Below are 22,312 nucleotides of genomic sequence, written 5' to 3'. Positions count from 1 at the left end.
AACAACAACAAAAAATAAATTCATCTTGTTCTCATCAGTCCACAGAACTTTATTACAGTAACCCATGTCCTTTGTCTACTTGTCTTTAGCAAGCCGTTTACAGGCTTTCTTGTGTTTCATATTTAGAAGAGGCTTTCCTCTGGAACGAAACCCATACAGACCAATTTGATGCAGTGTGTGGTGTATGGTATGAGCACTGACAGGCTGACCCCCTCCCCTTCACCCTCTGCAGCAATGCTGGCAGCAAATATGTCTCTTTCCCAAAGACAAGCTCTGTGTATGATGCTGAGCACATGCACATAACTTCTTTAGTCGACTATGGCGAGGCATGTTCTGAGTGGGACCTGTCCTGTAAAATCACTGTATGGTCTTTCCCACCATGCTGCAGCTCAGTTTCAGGGTCTTGGGACTCTTCCTATAGCCTAGGCCATTTTTATGTAAAGTAACAATTCTTTACCATGAGGTGCCATGCTGAACTTCCAGTTACCATTATTAGAGAATGTGACAGCGATAACACCAAATTTATGACACCTGCTCCCCATTCACTCCTAAGACCTTGTAACAAAAGTCACGCAACTCAGGGGGAGGAAAAATAGCTAATAGGGCCCCATTTCCACTTTTGTTGCCAAGTTTTATACATTAATGGCTGTGTTGAGTAATATTGAGAGGACACAACAATAAACAACATTAAACATTAAATACAGGCTATGCACTCATTACTTTACATTGTAGCAGAGTGTCATTTCTTTAGTGTTGCCACATTAAAAGATATAATAATAAAATCTTTACAAAAATGTCAGGGATGTACTGACATGTGAAATACCATACATTCATTAGAGGAGTCTCCAGTAATCTAAGCCCTATAATGATAACCTAGGATTGTCTCAGGGATCCAGAGATGCAGGAAAGCCTTTCTTCACCCATGCCACAGATTACATATGTAATATGGTTGTTTCAATTTATTTTATACATAATAAAGAAAGCTGCTCATGAAAAGCCCACCATTAGGGGTCCCCAAACCTACTGAGATACTAACCAGTCATGCAGCAGCATCAGGCTTGTCCATGAGTCATGGACAAGGCTGCATGAGCAGACACACCAATCACCACCTCCCACCACCACAAGGGAGGGACACGCCCCCTTCCCCTGAGAGGATTATTAACACTGTGAGCTAACGAAAAAAGATGTAATTTTTAAGTATACAGTCATGGCTGTAAATTTTGGCACCCCTGAAATTTTTCAAGAAAATGAAGTATCTCTCACAGAAAAGGATTGCAGTTACACATGTTTTGCTGTACACATTTATTTCCTTTGTGTGTATTATAACAAAACCAAAAAAGGGAGGAAAAAAAGCAAATTGGACATAATGTCAAACCAAACTCCAAAAATGGGCTGGACAAAATTACTGGCACCCTTAACTTAATATTTGGTTGCACACCATTTGGAAAAAATAAGTGAAATCATTCACTTCCTATAACCTATAAACTTCTTACACCTCTCAGCCGGAATGTAGGACCACTCTTCCTTTGCAAACTGCTCCAGGTCTCTCTTATTGGAAGGGCGACTTTACCCAACAGCAATTCTAAGATCTCCCCACAGGTGTTCAATGGGATTTAGATCTGGACTCATTGCTGCCACTTCAGAACTCTCCAGCGCTTTGTTGCCATCCATTTCTGGGTGCTTTTTGACATATGTTTGGGGTCATTGTCCTGCTGGAAGATCCAAGATTTCTGACACTGGGCTGTACAGTGCAACCCAAAATCCGTTGGTGATCCTCAGATTTCATGATGCCTTGCACACATTCAAGACATCCAGAGCCAGAGGCAGCAAAATAACCCCAAAACATCATTGAACCTCCACCATATTTCACTGTAGGTACTGTGTTCTTTTCTTTGTAGGCCTCATTCCGTTTGTTTTCGGTAAACAGTAGAATGTGATTTCCAAAAAGCTCTATCTTGGTCTCATCTGTCCCCAAGATATTTTCCCAGAAGGATTTTGGCTTACTCAAGTTCATTTTGGCAAAATGTAGTCTTGTTTTTTATGTCTTTGTGTCAGGAGTGGGGTCCTCCTGGGCCTCCTGCCATAGTGTTTCATTTCATTTAAATGTCAACGGATAGTTTGTGCTGACACTGATGCTCCCTGAGCCTGCAGGACAGCTTGAATATCTTTGGAATTTTTCCACAATTTTATTTCTCAAGTCCTCAGACAGTTCTCTTCTCCTCTTTCTGTTGTCCATGCCAAGTGTATGCCATACAGGCACACAATGCAATGACTAAGTGTACTTCTCTCCTTTTTATCTGCTTTCAGGTATGATTTTTATATTTCCCACACCTGTTACTTGCCCCAGATTAGTTTAAAGGAGCATCACATGCTTGAAATAATCTTATTTTTCCACAATTTTGAAAGGGTGCCAATAATTTTGTCCAGCCCATTTTTAGAGTTTGGTGTGACATTAGGACATTATGTCCAATTAGCTTTTTTTCCTCCCTTTTTTGGTTTAGTTCCAAACACACAAAGGGAATACACATGTGTATAGAAAAACATGTAATACTGCAATCCTTTTCCGTGAGAAATACTTCATTTTCTTGAAACATTTCAGGGGTGCAAACATTTACAGCCATGACTGTAGGTGATAGAGGCATAAAAACTAGATGTTCATGGTCAGGATTAGACTAGACAAAAAGCGATGGGCACCGCAACTGTAAATTACCGTGGGTGCAAATGGTTGCCTAAAATACAGAAATCATGCAACAACAGTAGAGATGAGCGAATTTACAGTAAATTCGATTCGTCACGAACTTCTCGGCACGGCAGTTGATGGCTTATCCTGCATAAATGAGTTCAGCTTTCAGGTGCTCCCGTTGGCTGGAAAAGGTGGATACAGTCCTAGGAGACTCTTTCCTAGGACTGTATCCACCTTTTCCAGCCCACCGGAGCACCTGAAAGCTGAACTCATTTATGAAGGATAAGTCATCAACTTCCGAGCCGAGAAGTTCATGACGAATCGAATTTACTGTAAATTCGCTCATCTCTAAACAACAACAAAAGGCTGGAAACCAGAATCCATGCACACCAACAACTATATATAGGTAATTGAATTGACTTTATTCACATCAACTGACAAAATAAAGGGGGGGGGGGGAATACAACCACCATTAAAAACACTTAAAACCACATGAGAATACACAGAACATAAGAATGTAATCCTATCTCACACCCACTGGCTCATGCTAAATAGCATACTGGGTGAAAAAAAAAAAAAAAAAAACAGTCCTATTCACATATATAAATTAGGAAGAGACGCCAGAACCTGAATACATATAAATCGCAATTCCTGGCCATGGTCAGGATTAGGCACAGAGTAACATAAAAAATGTTTTGTGGGATCTAACAGATACACTTTAAAGTTCACTGCCCTGGTCCTGTGTTTAATTTCCAGGCCAAGGCAGAATGGCTTATAGAGGACTCTTGTACCGAAAACCAGGGGTAAATGCACCACGATCTGCTTCCTATATATTCCCTGCAGAAAACAAAGGTTAGCAGCAGGTGGAGGAAAGGCAGAGCAGTGAATGAAGAAGCTGCAGGAAGAGAGGACAGACAAGAAGAGGGACAACAACATCGCAGCTATTTTTTTGATGTTAAACAAAAAGAGGGGGCTGTAAAAGAGCAGTGAGAGGAACTATTGAAGGAAACCTGTCCCCATGTATATTCTACCATTTTATTAGGGCAGCATTCAGTACTGTCCTGCATGCATTCTTGCAGTGGTGACATCAAGATAAAGCATACCTTACTGACCCTGATGATGCATTGTCCATGCTCTTCTGGTAATGTTTGAACTCATTGCAGCCTCAGTGATTCAATGATTTTCTTCAGTGGGTACAGAATATTGGCAGAGCTGGGACAATACCTCATGAGGGTCAGTAAACAGAGGCAATAAGGTGGATCAGAGAGCCGGCACTAGACCAAAAGGAGAGTGTGCTTTATTTTGTATCAAAGTGCAAGCAGGCTGTAATCTGTGTTTTCACTAAACCAAAATACCTTTTTAAAGGGAACCGGTCATCAGATTTTACGCTATATAACCGTTGGAAACAGAACTTTTTTGACCCATCATCCCTGCCAGCATATACAACAACAACCTGGACTTACCTGCCACCACTCACTCTGTGCCTCGATATTGCTGCTCCTCTGGTGTGGTGGTCTTCCTGGATGCCGGTGGTTGGTGCATCACACTGCTGATCAGCTGCAGTGATGTCCTGCCTTGGTAAGCTGAGGCTCAGTATTATCACTCAGCTGTGTGACTTGTCCACCAATGGCAAGCAGAAAGAAGACAGCACTGGAGGACAATACAGGGGCACCAAGGGAGCAACAGCAGGTAATTCCAGGTTGTTGTTTTATATGCCAGCAGCCCAGGGATGATGTGTCAAAAAAGTTCAAAAGGTAGACTACCCCATTAAGTCAGTGTTTTCCAAACAGTGTGGGGGGGGGGGGGGGGGGGGGGGTTATCAAAACCAGTGTAGTGGGAAGTTTGACCAGTTCTCATAACAACCAATCAGATTGCTTCTTTTATTTTCCAAAAGGCCTCTGAAAAATGATAGAAGCAATCTGATTGGTTGCTATGGGCAACTGGTCAACTTTTCCTCTCCCCCAGTGTGTCTGCAGCTGTTGCAAAACAACAACTGCCAGCATGCTGAGAGTTGTAGTTTTGCAACAGCTGGAGACAGACTGTATGGAAAACACTGCTTAAAGTGATGCAATCTAATGTTGCAGTGGTTGTATACTGTTTCCATAAAAGCTATGGGGGAAATTTATCAAACCCTGTCCAGAGGATAAGTTTCTGAGTTGCCCATAGCAACCAATCAGATCACTTCTTTCATTTCTCAGAGGCCTTTTCAAAAATTAAAGAAGCGATCTGATTGATTGCTATGGGCAACTCAGCAACATTTCCTATAGGCAGGTTTTGATAAATCTCCCTCTATGTCCTTGAATTAATTTAATTCAATGTACTGTTCTTTCTTATTGACTCAAAGTATCATACATATTACAAATATGGTCCTAAATTTAGATAAGTTAGAACAGGACTAGTGGCTCATGTTAAACATTATTATTCGGCTCATTTAGACTATTTTGGCAAACTTTGGGCCAGTTTAGTTGGTTTACTTCAGACCAATGTTTAATTTAAAATTTTGGTACAATGGGGTCCAATTCTAGCCACATCCCTTCTCTGCTAAACCACGCTCTCTTGTCTGAAGAGGTGCAACAAGTGTCTAAAACATTTGATAAGGATGTAGCGTAGCATGGCATGTGCGCCACAATCCGGATTTGATTAGTAAATCTGCCTCATTATGTATGTTCTTAAATTAAGATTAATGTTTAAGTTAAACAGTGAATTATGGGAGAAAAAACAAACACTTACTGCATCTTTTTCAGGGTTGCACACTTTTACCCATAGATAATGATCCAGAAGCCAGTCTATGGGCTTATCTTTGTAGAACATCAAAAAGAATTCAGCAACATGTGGTAGATCTTTACACTTAAACAGCTTTCCTATATATTGAAAAAAATACATTTTATAAAACTGTAAAAAGATAACATGCAGCATTATTGGCTGTTTGTGAATCAGACACAAATGACTTAAAACCGGGTTGTTTATTACTAGAAAAAATGGTTGTTTTCTTTCAAAACAGTGCCATACCGGTCCAAAACTTGTGTGTGGTATTGCAGATTTGCCCTATTTACCTTAAATTGTACCTGTCATTTCAGGTTACTTTTCAGGATAAGCTGTGTGTGTACATGAGAGGCACCATTATTTTTAGCCATTTTATTTCTTGTATATGGTATTTTTCAGCAGATTTTAGCTCTGTAGGCTTCATCTCTAATTTACAGTTATCCCAAAGCTGGTGGGTTGAGCTCCCTCCTCCCCCCTCCATAGACACGTATTACTTGTCTGCAGGACAAAGCTAAGCTGATTTTATGAGATCATTTTAACATAGGGAGGTGGGAGTGTGCCTATTTAAAGTGTTAGATATTTCAATGTCGTTATGTCAAAAGTTAAGATCAGCACAGAGGCCCCTCCAATCGTTAGTTTTAGTAGGATGAAGTGCGTGGCAGCTCGCAGTCAGATTTATTGTAGGAGATGGGCTCCTTTATAGGGAGTGGAGCATGCGGCTGAGGGCTTCCCCACATAGAAATAGCAGCAACATACAGATCTGAGTGAAGAGGGTGTCAGGGAGTTGGAGGAAGGGTCTGATAGGGGAAGATGTCTTTCTGTAGTTAAGAGGAAGTCAGCTTAAGCATGGTAACTTGTGAATGTCAGACTGGTAATCGCATAATGAAGGAAGAAAAAGACAAAAAGACACATTTGCGCTAAGGATGAGGACTGAATAGCAAAAAAAACAGCAGGAAGGTAATAAAAACAACAACTCACTCCACAGTGGGGGGCCAGAGCATAATATACTGCGTTCCACCGATTTAAACATTCTCAAGGCTTCCCCTTGGAACGCAACAATGCACTCCAAAACGGAAAGGTGACACTTAGGGGTGCATTAGATTTCAAACTGCAGACATTACAGGAGGGTCCGGGGGTGCACCGCCAGTTCATGAGCAAAAGGCGTGGGACAAATATGTATATATTATATGTAGCATTCACATATATAAACATCCTATAGTAAAAAATATATCAGTAAATGCGGGATATGTAGCTATCATAATAAATATCAATGAAAATAGGGATAAATAGATAAAGATAATTAATAAAAATAAACAAAGTAATAAAATATAAAAATATATCAATAAAATTATCTGATAATAGATAATCTGAATAATAAATAATGCTAGCACAGTAGCATATTAATAAAAAAAATGTGTGTATATAGACACAATTGCACATGAATAAAAAGGATAAATATAGAGGCGGAAAGGTGATCCAAAAGATGTTGCTAGCTAAATATCAAGATTATCTTCCACTGTATATAAAATTCACGGGTATCACCACAGGGAGGTGAAGGATCACAAGAAAACTGATTCTAATTACTCAATAAGACCATATGGGCTCAGTGTACCAAAGCAAAAAACCCAGTACATCTCCCTGTGGCATAAACATTTTTAGTCCCCCACTTTAATCCTATGAATGGGGGTCACTCCTAAACCGGAGTGGGTTCCACCATGACAGGCTGCAAAGTGGTGGGACACACTGTGTAGTTCGTACGGATGTTTATTATTAAACCTATGCTGTGTGAGTAGTTTCCTTAAAGAGTTAGTGGCCTGTACTGTATATCTCATGGGCCACATGGGCACTCCAACATGTATATAATATACCTGGTTTCACAGTTAAAGTACGTGTTTATGGTATATGGTTCAGTTTCTCCCCTAATGTAAAGTTGTCTAGTTTTGTGTGCAATATAAAGGCAGCACTTACATCGAGCAGAGCCACATTTGTATACTCAATTCACGCTGGGACACAATTACTTTACCTATGACCGGGGCTTCTATAGACCGGTTAGTGGCACAGCTATGGGGACTAAGTTTGCTCCTAGCTACGCAAACCTGTATATGGGAGCCTTCAAGAGGAGTATGCATGATCCCTGCATGAAATTCCAAAGGAGGTTTATTGACAATATCATCATCTGGAAGGGCCCAGAGGGGGAATTACTGGAATACATCCAGGCCCTGAATCATAACGATTGGGGCTTGGGATTTACAGCCCATGTAGATGCCCAGGAAGTAGTATATTTGGCCTTTAACATAGGAGTAGACCAGGTAACAGTTTGCACTTGGTGAATGCAAACAAAGTGGATGCAAACAGCTACCTGGACTTTGAGAATTGTCACCTCTAAGCTTGGAAGCAAAATATACCGTTTGGCCAAATTAAGAAGATTAGGCGAAACTGTAGCTCCAATAAGGATTGCAAGAACAGCTTGGTTATCCTAAAACCCTGATAGAGGGAGCACGGAGAAAAATTATTACCATGTGCCAAGAGGATTTTTTAGATAGACCAAGAACTGTTGACCAATCTATTATGGCAAAGGAAGGTTTTAATCTATAATTTTTAACTCAATATAACACAATGCACACTGATATAAAAGGAATTTTAGAAACACATTGGGGACTCTTGAAAAGTGATCCTATTTTGAGAAAAACATAAATAACAAACCCAGATGTACCTTTCGGAAAGCCTGCAGTTTTAAAAACATTATAGCCCCTTCTGTACACATCAACAAAGGAGAAGAAGGTGGTCAAAAGCAGCAACCTCATGGGAGTATACAAATGTGGCTCTGCCCGATGTAAGCATTGTCCGTATGTTGCACACAAAACCAGACAACTTTACATTAGGGAAGAAACTGAACCATATACCATATACGCGTACTTTAACCTTTTAAGGATGCCGGGTGTATGCATACGCCCTGCATCCCGAGTCCTTAAGGACGTGGAGCGTATGCATACGCCCGTGGGAATTCCGATCCCTGACGCTAGCAGGTTGGTGACCGGACCGGGATGCCTGCTGAAATCATTCAGCAGGCATCCCGGCACATCGCCGAGGGGGTTCCTGAGACCCCCCCCCCTCCCATGTCGCGATCGCAGAAAATCGCATGTCAATTCAGACATGCGATTTTCTGCTATTTCGGCCTGATCGGGTCTCTGGTGACCCGACCACCCGGAAAATAGGGATGATCGGAGCTGTCAGTGACAGCCCTGATCAATCATCCTGAGGGATAGGAGCGAGGTCGCAGTGCTGCGATTTCCTCCTATCCCCTGCCATTGGTCAGAACGGATTCTGACCAATGGCAGGGCAGGACAGTGGGTTGCCATGGCAACCCCCCGTTCTGCCCACCTCTGAATGTCGAGGGGAACGTGGGGAGAAGATGGAGGCCGGTACCTGGAGGAGAAGATGCCTGGAGACTGGAGACTGCTGGATCCTGGCTCAGGTAGGGAAACTACAGTGGGGGGGGGGGGGGGGGGGGGCGGGTGGAGAAAGGAAAGTGAAAGTAATGTGATGTGATCTTTACTGTGGCAACCACTAGGAAGGCCAAACTGGGCCTAGGCATGCCGGGAGTTGTAGTTTTGCAACATCTGGAAGGTCACAGTTTGGAGACCACTGTTACAGTGGTGCCCAAATGGTAGCCCTCCAGATGTTGCCAAACTACAACTCTCAGCATGCCTAGACTGCCCAGGCATGCTGGGAGATGTAGTTCTGTAACATCTGTCCCTTCAGATTTTGCAATTTTCATGACATTTTTGGAAATTGCTGCTCTACTTTGAAGCCCTCTAATTTTTTCAAAAAGCTAAAATATGTCCATTTTATGATGCCAACATAAAGTGGACATATTGTATTTGTGAATAAAAATAAAAAATTTTTGGAATATCCATTTTCCTTACAAGTAGAGCTTCAAAGTTAGAAAAATGCAAAATTTTCATGAAATTTGGGGATTTTTCACCAAAAAAGGATGCAAGTAACGCCGAATATTTACCACCAAAATAAAGTAGAATGTCACGAAAAAACAAATCTCAGAATCCGAATATTCGGTAAAAGCGTTTTCGAGTTATTAATTCGTAAAGCGACGGTGGTCAGAATTGCGAAAAAGGACTCAGTCCTTAAGGTGAAAAAGGGCTGCGTCCTTAAGGGGTTAACTGTGAAACCAGGTATATTATCAGGGGTGTGGAAATTTTATAAAAAAAACTACTAATTTTATAAAAAGTCCACGGAACTGTCAGGCCCAAGGCCTGATTATTAAAATCCTATATGTGTATTATAAATTATAACTGTGTGTGATGAATTATCCAAGACATGGGTGAGAGGTCATTCAGACGGTGTATCCTTTTGTGTATTGCATTTTATTGGGGGTCTGGCTATTTGTTTGTATCTCCTTTGAAGTCAGAGGCTCTTTTGAAGCAGCAGGATGTAAGAGCACTCTGGTCCCATCATATAATTAACCAGATAAGAGGGCCAGGAACAGAGATGCCCCCCTGGTGGGATCAGAGGGGAGGGGGGAATGGAGTCTCCCTCCAAAAAGGCAGATATATAATATTTTAACAATGCTAGACTCTGGGTGTTCAATGCTGTGCAACAAGCTGACAAGACCATCCTAAGAACAGCTGGAACTCACTCTCATGGACTGCTTTATCATCAGGCTGTAAGAACTTCATCTTTTGTTTTCTGAACTTGCCTTGCTAAACTCTTTCATACTTTTGTAACTGTATGTCATTTGTTTATTTTTATGCATAGCACTGTGATACCTTTTATCAGATTAAATGTTTAATTAATCAGCTCTGGTCTTTGATCTCACCATTCTGAAGGCAGCTCTCGTGGAAACACGTTTATCTAAGGGTTAATTTGGTGACTTGCTGGGTCTATTAGTGGATACCCAGAGGTCTGGCGGCCTTAACCCTTGCACCATCACACTCTCTCTAGCGTCTTGGCTGGACCGATAGGGTGTGACCGTGACAGGGACTAAAAGAGAGCTAAATCTACTTGTCCCTTATGACGATCCACTTGTCCGGGCCAATTTTCGCTTTTACACTCTCGTTTTTTCCTCCTCGCCCTATAATAGTCATAACTAACTATTATAATGATACCTTTTCATTTTTCCATAATATATGCTCCAAAACAAACAAACAAAAAATAATAGTGGTGAAGTGAATTTTGCAAATTTAGTGGTTCGCTTTTCTACACCATTTACCTTGTGGTTGAGATAACATGTTATTTTGATACTTTAGGTCGGCCTGATTACAGCAATACCAGATTTGTATAGTTTCCATTATGTTTTACAAATTAAAAAAAAATTCTGAACTTTTTTTTGCCATTTTCTGACCCCCGTAGCCAAGCATACGGGGCTGTATGAGGGCTAATTTTTTGCGCCATAATCTGTTTTTTGTATCGGTACCATTTTGGTATTGATTTGACTTTTTAATCTTTTAACTTTTTTTTCTGGGATATTATAAAAATTGGGATTCGGTGGTTTGGTATTTTTTTTTACATTTGTCATTTAAGGTACGGGATACAAAATGTTAAATTTTAATGGTTTGTACAATTATGCACGCAGCGATACCAAATATGTTTATTTTTATTATGTTTTTATATAGGAAAAAGGGGTGATTTTAACTTTCAATATGGAAGGGGTTAATGTGTGTCTTTTAAACTTTTATTAAAACATTTATTTATTTTTACACTTTATTAGTCCCTTATGGGACTTTTAGGAGGAATCATTAGATTTCTCATACTGATCAATGGAGGTCAATAGAGCTCCATTGATCTGTGTGCTCTGCAATCCATTGATAGTCCTAGTCCAGCCAGGCTCTACCAATGACAGATCCACAGACACCAGGGAATCAGAGGTAAGCCCTCCGGCTACCTCTATAGTGGAGGGGGTGGGGGGCAATCAACCCCACTAGCCCACCAAGGAGCATTCACATGTCCCTTTAGATCTAAAGTGTTAATAGCCAGCCGCGGCGATCGGGATTGCTGCATGCTGGCTACTAGTGGTGGCCCCCAGCTACTGAAAACAGCTGGGGGCTGCAAAGTATGGAGAAGGCACGAGTCAGGAGCCCGCTCCATACACCCCTGAGCACCGCCGTGCTTGTCAGGGGCTTTCAGGTCCAGCCCTGTTTGCCCGAAGCAGGGCTAAAGACCTGAAAAGTTCACCTGCCCGGCTCTGCATGTCCTGGGCGTCGGGCGATAGGAATTCCACATCCCTGATTATATACATGTTTGAGTGCCCATGTGGTCTCAGCTATATAGGACGGACCACTAACTCTTTAAGGAAACGACTCAAACAGCATAGGTTTATTATTAAACATCAGTACGAACTACACAGTGTGTCCCGCCACTTTGCAGCCTGTCATGGTGGAACCCACTCCGGTTTAGGAGTGACCCCCATTGATCGGGTCAAAGTGGAGAACTATAAACACCTATGCCACAGGGAGATGTATTGGGTCTTTCGCTACTGATACTGGTACTCTCGCTACTGCTACTTTCGCTACTGGTACTCTGAGCCCATATGGTCGTATTAAGTGATTAGAATCAGTTTTCTAGTGATCCTGCACCTCCCTTATCGCGATAACCGCAATTTTTATATACAGTGAACCATAAACTTGATATTTAGCAGCAATTTTTGGATCACCTTTCTGCCTCTTTTTATCCATGTGCAATCGTGTCTATATACACAAATTTTTTATTAATAATATGCTACTGTGCTAGCATTATTATTCATATTATCTTTATTCTTAGTTATATATTTTTATATTTCATTACTTTTTTTAAAATCTTTATTTATTCCTATTTTCATTGATCGCTACATAGCCGCATTTACTGATATATTTTTATCATAGAATGTTTATATATGTGAATACTACATATAATATATACATGATATTTGTCCCACGCCTTTTGCTCATGAACTGGCGGTGCACCCATTGCCCTCCTGTAATGTCTGCAGTTGGAAATCTAATGCGCCCCTAAGTGTCACCTTTCAATTGTGGAGCGCATTGTTGCGTTCCATGGGGAAACCTTGAGGATGTTTACGTCAGTGGAACGCAATGAGCGCTCCACATGGGCAGGAGCCAGAAGTGATGTCAGGTGGGATGCATGTGCGGAAGTTTGCACACACACTGGAATGGTAGCGGAGGTCTCGGATGTGAGCCTCCTGGAAGTGATGCAGAAGTGTGCGAATATAAACTCTCATTCTTGTCATTGTATGTATTGGCCTGAGGAAGGGGGGTACTTGTGTATATCCCCCGAAATGCGTTGCTGTTTGCACTTGTTTTATCAAATAAATCGGTCTCTCCTGAGTGTCCGAGAATTCTGTGATCTCCATAGGAAGATCCTGTACCACCGTGGATCTGAGCTCTTTGTGAGAGGCGGACGTGGAGGGGGGTTCAGTATATTATGCTCTCACTGTGGATTGAGTTGTTCTTTTTATTACCTTCCTGCTGTTTTTATGCTATTCAGTCCTCGTCCTGAGCGCAAGTGTGTCTTTTTCTTCCTGCATTATTTGCCCATACCGAGCCTTTATCAGATTTTGGGGTTCCACACTGCGCACTCTACTATTCCTGGTGGATCTTGTGAACAAGAGGATGAAATCAAGGGCCATATGACCTCTCTGTTTTACCCTATCACAGCTTGCCGGGCTTGGGGTGTCATGGGGCGTCTGCCAACTGTATCTTGGTAACCCCCCATGTACACCAAGTTACTTTGTGGTAACTTATCGGATGAGCGCTGTCTATTTTTGTAATTTATTTTTCTCATGATCACATAATGGTGACTGGTCATGATGAAGCCGAGCTGCAACACCAAACACAATTCATGGATATGTGCAGCACTCTTTTTAGAACAAAGCAGGTATGTTTTCCTAAGCTTGAACAAGCAGAATCTTTTAGGAAGTTTATACTGTCTTATCTGAAACTAGTGACACTAGTGACAGAGATCCAGACTATAGCGGTATGTTACTTGCATGTCAATTTGGATTTGTTTTCATAAAATCAGAGTTTACCAGGCACAGTGCAAGCCAAGCTTTGTATGATTCTGGGGTTCTTCTATTTATGAGCAGTAAGCTAATATCCTAATACCACTATGCATGGAAGGAAAGCATTACGGGGTAAGGATTCACCTTGAAGAGAAGATCAAAAAGGCACTTTGAGACTTCTACACCATACTTGCATCACTGGAATTTCGGGAATAAAATATACTAAATAGCTCTTATTCAAACAAATGATGAACTTGATTTCTGCGGCTACCTATTAGAATGTGGCTTCTCTTCAAGTCAAGGTTTGAAAATGACTTCGGTTTTTAATAAGCAAGCAACCGTCACAGCGCTATGCTCAGTCTGTCCCAATGTATGCTGCTCTTACTAGTAAAATTCCCTATACTACAGCCTTCTAAGTAGGAAAGTTTTCGCATTCACAGTCTATAGAAGCTTAAATCAGTTTCTGGAAATAACCATTTAAATGTTACACCACTCTTACTAGTCAAATAACAGAGATAAAAAGTAGCCGATCTCATTACAAAGATAATAAACCTTTGCACTGTTAACCTTTCATTTCACGATTTAGGAGTCTGTATTAGTTTGGGATGGTAATGATACGAATTACTTCTTTAGGACCCATCTCATTACATTAAGTAGTATGGTATAGAAAAACACATTAAATGATCCTTATTTCAGAAGGGTTGAAAAGTCTATCAGGTGCAATTCTTCCTATTAGATGTTATTCCTCCAGTCTTTTTATAATCTCTGCAATCAGTCTACACTGGAAGGGACTTTGTACTGTCAGTCCGTTTACTTAACATAAAAGCACAATTAATTTGCTGTTGAAAAGTCTGTAATGTTTCAACAGTTGCGCTGTACTATTTGTTCTTCTGTCTTCAATGTATCTTTGCAACCGCAAAAATAACAAATTTTTGCACTGTTCTGCAGTAGATATCCATGGAAATCCAATAAAAGAAGATTGAAACAAAGGAGAAACACAGTGCTGGGACTTGTAGTCCTGTTGGGTGCTCTGCTCTCCAAAGCTTGACTCAAGGTCTAAAAGTGCTGCCTCTATCTTTGGATTGCTCAATAAAACATTATACTGCTAAGTCATTTCCTCTGAAATCATAAAAAGGATCCAGCATTAAAGTGTACCGATCACTAGGGGAGATTTATCAAAACCTGTCCAGAGGAAAAGTTGATGATTTCCCCATAACAACCAATCAGATCGCTTCTTTCATTTTTCACAGACCTTTTAAAAAATTAAAGACGCGATCTGATTGGTTGTTATGGGGAAATCATCAACTTTTCCTCTGGACAGGTTTTGATAAATCTTCCCCATCACATTTAGTTTCAAGATTCCCTTTTCCTGTTCATAGAGCATTCTAAACTATTAAATTATTAATCGGCAAACTCCAGATCATGGGGGAAGGGGGTGTCTCCCAGCATTCGGACCCCCTACAATCAAACACTTATCCACGATACTATGGAGAGGGAAAGAGATTTATTGCTTGGAATACACCTTTACCTTAAATCATTTTCTTTCATATGTTTGACCTAGGTTTTATAAAGCCAGAATGTTAAGCCATTAAACAAACATTGTTGTTATCGGAACATCAAACATGGTGTAACTGCATCACGGATCTGATTTCACTGGATTTGCTGTAACTTTTCTGCATCTTTACCTACAACTTTCCTGTTGTACCTTTCCTGTTGAATTTTTAGATTTTAGCTTTTATACAGCTATACTGTTTGACAACCCTTTATATTTATAGATTTATTATATTAATGCTACATAAAGATGGGGCCTAATGGCTGCTTGTTTTTGTAATGGTTTTAATGTAACCGATTAAAAAAGATTACATCATAAAAATAAAAATAAAAATTAGATTAGTATAGGATGTATAATTTCTGCATCACAGTACAGATAAAATTATATTGCATTCAGTTATGTTAAAGGGGTATTCCAGGCAAAACCTTTTTTTCATATATATCAACTGGCTCCGGAACGTTAAACCGATTTGTAAATTACTTCTATTAAAAAATCTTAATCCTTCAAATAGTTATTAGCTTCTGAAGTTTTCTGTCTAACTGCTCAGTGATGATGTCACGTCCCGGGAGCTGTGCATGATGGGAGAATATCCCCATAGGAACTGCACAGCTCCCGGGACGCGAGTCATCAGAAAGCAGTTAGACAGAAAACAGCAACTTAACTTCAGAAGCTAATAACTATTGGAAGGATTAAGATATTTTAATAGAAGTAATTTACAAATCTGTTTAACTTTCCGGAGCCAGTTGATATATGTAAAAAAAAGTTTTGGCCTGGAATAACCCTTTAAAGTCTCCTTTATCCAGACATGCTGTATTATGCCTATTTAGAATGTTGTAGCTTGGGCTCCAGCAGTTATCAGAAAGTTCATTCATTGACCAGACTGTCCCATTGAGTAAAATACAGACAGACAGGACAAAGATAAACTCACCTTATGTCTTTACTGCGCAATGTAAATATTTATAACAGAGGAAACCACAAACTCATGCATCTAGTAGATTGGTTTCAGACCTTTAATATCCTGCTTTTTCTTGATCAATAAATAAAAATGGTTAGCCGGATGGCATTAGATAATGTAACGGGGCATGTGTGCTAAGAGTTGTTCTCAGAAGCACTTACATAAAATACAAGGTCATGCAAGGATTTCCTATTAGTTTGAACTATGGAATTGTACAATGCACTGTGTATACTGCATGCAACAGGATCATTTTAAAAGTAGACATGTATAGTGCAACCGACGTTAATATTTGTGGTAATATTTGTCATCACTTTCAGCCATCTTGATCAGCATAATTTTTTTTTCACCAAGATGTCATGTACTGATTATTATATTTAAAAGACCAAGTGGTTTAAAGGGGTTATTCCCATCTTATATATTTATAAACATTTGCACAGAACACCCCATAAACACGTTACAGGTGTAAATGCCACCTCTGGAATCCTTAAAGGGGTTCTCTGCCCCTAGACATCTTATCCCCTATCCAAAGGATAGGGGATAAGATGTCAGATCGCCGGGGTCCCGCTGCTGTGGACCCTGGGGATCGCTGCTGCAGCACCCCGCTATCATTACTGCGCAGAGAGAGATAGCTCTGCACGTAATGACGGGAAATACAGGGGCCAGAGCATCGTTACGTCACTGCTCCGCCCCTCGTGACGTCACGGCCCGCCCCCGTCAATACAAGTCTATGGGAGGGGGCATGACTGTCGTCACGCCCCCTGCCATAGACTTGCATTAAGGGGACGGGCCATGATGTCATGAAGGGCGGAGCCATGACATCACGCTGCTCCGGCCCCTTTATCGCCCGACATTACGCACAGAGCGAACTCGCTCTGTGCAGTAATGATGGCGGGGTGCCGCAGCAGCGATCCCCAGGGTCCCCAGCAGCGGGATAGGGGATAAGATGCCAGGGGCGGAGTACCCCTTTAAAGGAAAACTGTCAGCTTTCTCCCCTCGCACTAAACAGCGGTACTGGCTGGTAGTGCGGGGGACGCTGATCAGTTTCATGCTTACCATTCCCGGATCCGCCGCACCGTTCTGCCGTAATTTCTACGGCAGAACTGATGCGAGTGCCTTCTGCCGCAGCGCCACCCAGCTCATCAATATTCCTCCCCTCCCTCCGCCTCTCCCTCTTCTCCCAGTTCTGTAATGAAGAGAGAGAAGGGGAATATTGATGAGCTGGGCGGCGCTGCAGCCAGCGGCACTGACGTCAGAGTGCCAGTTAGCCCAGCCGGTGCCAGTTAGCAGAACGGCACGGCGGACCTGGGCACAATAAGCATCAAACTGATCAGTGTCCCCCGCACTACCAACCAATACCGCTGGTTAGGCGGTAGAAAGATGACAGTTTTCCTTTAATAAGCAAAAAAAAATAAAAAATCCACTAAACAGGCACATTGAAATATATTCTTATGGATTAATGTACACCTGCTCAATAATATACATATCAGCCAATCCTGGTGCATCACTTAGTGCATGGCAACAAGCAGATATAGACAAGAGGTTGATTTGTCATCAAACACCAGAATAGGGATGAACTGGGATCTAAATGACAATATATTGACAGTGACTTGTTTGTTTGAGACAGGGAAACTTGAACACTTCTATAACTGCTAACTAAATTCTATACAGTTCACCATCCAGCCTCAGTGAATGGGTTTTGTAAATAAGAGAGGTCAGGGAACAAGGGCTATACTGGTAGATTGAGGTAACAGAATTATGTTAAAGCAAAAACAGTGATCTTCAGCATAAAAAATAACACAAACTATCCTGGAATAATGGTGCCTGTCAATGAGTGGGATATACTAGGCAACCAGTGAACAGTCAGCTCTGTAATTTTGGGTGGTGTTGGAAGCAGGGCCGTAGTTCATGAAAGGACAACCAGTGAATTGCACCAGGGTCATGAGCGCCCAAGGCTTATTAAGGGAATGTGTCAGCTCTAGTTCATGTTTAGAGTTGCAAACATGGGCAGTCCTAGCTGATGGCTGTTTGCAAATTTATTAAATCATGTTTTCCTTCCAAGCTTAAATTGGCAAGGTCAGATACAAAAACTTTTTATATGTTGTACATCTTGGCAAAACATTAACCTTTCTAATATACTTCATAAGAAAATGTTATTTCCTTTTTAGAGAAATCATGGCTTTATCCAAGCTGAAGCACAGGCATGGACAAAGTCCAGTAAGTGAGGGTGGGCTAGCACTCCTCTGTGCTATCTCCTCTCTGATAGCACTCCTCTGTGCTCTCTCCTGTCTGATAGCACTCCTCTGTGCTCTCTCCTGTCTGATAGCACTCCTCTGTGCTCTCCCCTGTCTGATAGGACCCCTATGTGCTCTCTCCTGTCTGATAGCACTCCTCCGTGCTCTCTCCTGTCTGATAGCACTCCTCTGTGCTCTCTCCTGTCTGCCCACCCCCAAACCTCACTGAACACACATTTTGCTTGGCGTGAAATATGCTGCTATGTAGCCTAAGGATGCATTCACATGTGAGTATGTTTGCTGCAGATTTAGCTGCCCATTGACTTCAATGGGTAGTAAAATTTGATGTTGCAGATCTGCTGCAGAAAATATGCACGTGTGAACATATCCTAAGGTTAAGGTCACATGTAGCGCATCCAAAGCATATTTGAAGCTCCGATGCGCTGATGACAGTCCCTAGAGTGAGGCCCCCTTGGCCCCTCTGTTATGCGATTTTGCATGTAGCAGCAATCCGCCGCTACAAGCAGACACACAGGGATCTGTGAGTCGTGCACGCATGCGCAGTTCACTCACAGACATGGCGGTCGCTCTTGGCCTAGCTCAGGGAGAAGGGGGAGCGATGTCTGTGAGTAAACTGCGCAGGTGCAGGCAACTCGCAGATCCCTGTGTTTCTGCTTCTAGCGGCAGATTGCTGCTACAAGCAGACAAAGCATGACACACGGGTACAGCAGGGGGGCTCACTCTAGGGACAGTCATGAGTGCATACACAGCGTCAAATACGCTGTGGATGCGCTATGCATGACCCTACCCTAAGGGTACATTTACTTGTGTGTATTTTGCTGCAGATTTTCCGAGGGTGATTTTGCTACCCATCGACTTCAATGAGTAGCAAAATCAGCTTTGGAAAAACTGCAGCAAAATCTGCATGCATGAACGCACCCTAACAGTTACTGAAATAGTGTACTTTGACTGAACTGGCTAGCTCAGCTGTCCTGTATTCAGGGACTGATCTTTGTTTAATTAGTGCCTGGACAAGGCAAGGAGCTTTTATGATTTCTGTTTGCTGACATTTGCAACCTGTGAAAAAATTATCAAGGAGGGAAGTTTAAAAGTAAATTTCTGCCTTCAGAAAATTGCTCCTCCATTGCTGACGTCCCGTGCGTACAACCATAGAGACGCAGGAGGACCGCAGGAGGACGCGCGCTGGCCCGCGCCTGGTAAGTGACCCGCGGCGCGTCATCTTCTTCAGTGTTCCGGTCACCGCTCCCCCGGTCCCTGCACCTACTGCTATGGTCCATAGGCCATAGCAGTAGATGTGACCCCGGGCCGGAGGAGCGGTGACCGGATCACTGTGGGGGCAGCAGTACAGACATACAGCCTCCAGCAATACACTGTATATGGCTGGAAGCTGTATGTCTGTGGGGTGGGGGAAAGCTGCCTACTATTGTGGGGGAACTGCTGACCTAATGTGGGGGGGAGCTGCCTACAAATGTGGGGGGAGCTGCCTAATATTGTGGGGGAACTGCCTACTATTGTGGGGAACCTGCCTACTATTGTGGGGGAAATTATGACCTAATGTGGGGGAGCTGCCTACTATTGTGGGGGAACTGCTACTATTGTTGGGGAGCTGCCTATTAATGTGGGGGAGCTGCCTACTATTGTGGGGGAGCTGCCGACCTAATGTGGGGGAGCTGGCAATCTAATGTGGGGGAACTGCCAACTTAATGTGGGGAACTGCCTACCTAATGTGGGGGAACTATACTGCCTACCTAATGTGGGGGAACTATACTGCCTACCTAATGTGGGGGAACTATACTGCCTACCTAATGTGGGGGAACTATACTGCCTACCTAATGTGGGGGAACTATACTGCCTACCTAATGTGGGGGAACTATACTGCCTACCTAATTTGGGGGAACTATACTGCCTACCTAATGTGGGGGAACTATACTGCCTACCTAATGTGGGGGAACTATACTGCCTACCTAATGTGGGGGAACTATACTGCCTACCTAATGTGGGGAACTATATTGCCTACCTAATGTGGGGGAACTTGGTTGTGAGACGACATATAATAGCATGGCCCATGCTAGGTTACTACATTTGTAGATTTGTATTCATAGACCTGCTGAAAATGTGGAGAATGTGTAATGCATGTTCGCACTCAATAAAGTGTTTGAAAATAAACTTGTATTTAGATGCATTTTACTTGAATTACATCAGTATTTTCATAACAAACAATACATGTGCTTAGGGGGTAAGGGTTTCTTTAACTAATCTAGTGGAAGAGACTCGAGTGCTAGGGGGCGCAAATTACTTGCCTTGCCCCGGGTGCTGACAACCCACGCTACGCCAGTGTGCCCTACCTTTTATCCCTAGGAAAAGGCGATCCAGCAAGACTGCCACATATACAGTATATACATACACAAACACACACACGCATATATATACATATATATATATATGTGTGTGTGTAATATACACTCTGTGACACACCCTTGCAGAAAAGTTTTTTGTGAGACTTTACATGGAAATGCATTACCTACTACATTTTTTAAGTGGAAAGAAAATACAGGCCAAATGTTCCTGGTTTATGTTTTGAAGGCACATCTTAGATGTTATCTGAACAGAGCCCAAGAAATACACACTAGTTGGCTACAGCGGTAGATTTTTATAAATGTTACTTTTCAAAGTAATTTTAAGATGTTAATAAAACATGCTGACTGCGGCTCTGTCAAAGACTCACCAATAAATCCAAGCTGGGAGAACTCAAGTATAAGCCAGTCATCAGAGACTTGTTGGTTAGCAAAGTCCTTAATGGATTGGAAATAATCTGGCTTGGCAACAATGTCATCTTCCAACTGTCAAAAATGAGAATATCAGTCATCAAAATGTTACTCTTCAGTAATACAAAAAGAAAGCAGTAAGGGTATGTTCAGAAATGTTCCATATGCTGCAGAAACATAACCTAGTGTAATTCATGGTGTACCCTCTGGGTTCAAATGACCAACTGTTGTCTATTTGTGACTGTTTGGTCTGCTTACCACAGATTAATAAAATAAAAAAATACATTTTTGGAATAGAATAGTGTAGTCTTCCATGCTACTTTTTGTCCTACAAATAAAATGTTTACTGTGGTAAAGCAGTGTACTGTGGTGAACGCTGTCACAAAGACTACACTTTAGGCATTTAAACATTGGACAGCTTTAACATACATCCAAACACCAGCAAAAATTAGGGAATAGGGAGCAATTCTAATGTCAACATAGCCTTATGTATACAAAGATTATTTTTGACAAATATAAAAAAAATGAGGACATTTTACCATAATAAAAATGTTTTTTGTTGTAGCAGTAGTAGTACTAGTAGCCTATTACTTTTGGCCGCAGCGGCATCCTGCCTCAGCCATTGATTGTCTGTGACGGATCAACCCGCACCACCAGGAAAAGGAGCCCGATACCAAAGTAGCGGGGCATATCTAGAAACAAGGTTGTTTCATCATAATCAAATTTTATTTTTTATTCTCTCACAAGAACAGCCACAACAACAGCTTTAGACATTTGTTCTGCAAACAGCATTACAGGAAATTAAAGAAGCTACTAAGCAGCTAGTAATGATAGATAAGAAAGAGACAGTGCGTTGCAAAGAAAAGACAATAGCCACTGTTGAGAAAGTTCACAGAGTATTTCCTAAATAGGAAAGAAATAACAGACGAGAGTCTTTTAAATACACCACTTGGAATTGAAATGAATACTTGATGGGTCCACTTTGGAATCTAAGAGAAAGATACTATGTTCCAGAACAGTAAAACTTTGGTAGTCCCCAATGAGAATAATACACTTAAGTTACATTATGGGTCTCTAGAAGAGAAAATGATACATTCTCAGTTAAGCTATAGAATAATTAAACTAACTCTAAAAGCAAAAAAGGATATGATGTTATCTCTTATTAAGAATATAGCCACAAAAAGCTTTCTTATGTTGTACTCCATGTAGATTTTGCCCTTGGTCAGAATCAAACCCAGACCCTCAAAGTCACGAGGCAACAATAGTTGTGCCCTGTTAGGTCTCCTATGCTAGCCAACCTGTGCATCAGCTTCTGTATATAATTTAAGGGGGAC

The 22,312-nt window shown here is 41.7% G+C and overlaps 1 protein-coding gene across 2 annotated transcripts in view; it reads right to left on the bottom strand.

Annotated features, from left to right (window-relative positions):
- Positions 1-22,312, bottom strand: part of MGAT4D (MGAT4 family member D) — a 165,521-nt gene that overhangs the window by 15,778 nt on the left and 127,431 nt on the right. For both annotated transcript variants that reach the window (XM_056562925.1, XM_056562926.1), the window contains exons 8-9: positions 20,939-21,053; positions 5,414-5,544 (exon numbers count right to left, since the gene is read on the bottom strand). In XM_056562925.1, coding sequence (XP_056418900.1) covers positions 5,414-5,544; positions 20,939-21,053 — 246 coding nt within the window. The remainder of the gene's footprint in view (positions 1-5,413; positions 5,545-20,938; positions 21,054-22,312) is intronic.

This window comes from Hyla sarda, chromosome 1 (assembly GCF_029499605.1).
Source record: "Hyla sarda isolate aHylSar1 chromosome 1, aHylSar1.hap1, whole genome shotgun sequence".
Taxonomy (NCBI): domain Eukaryota; kingdom Metazoa; phylum Chordata; class Amphibia; order Anura; family Hylidae; genus Hyla; species Hyla sarda.
This window is presented reverse-complemented; position numbering and strand designations above follow the sequence as displayed.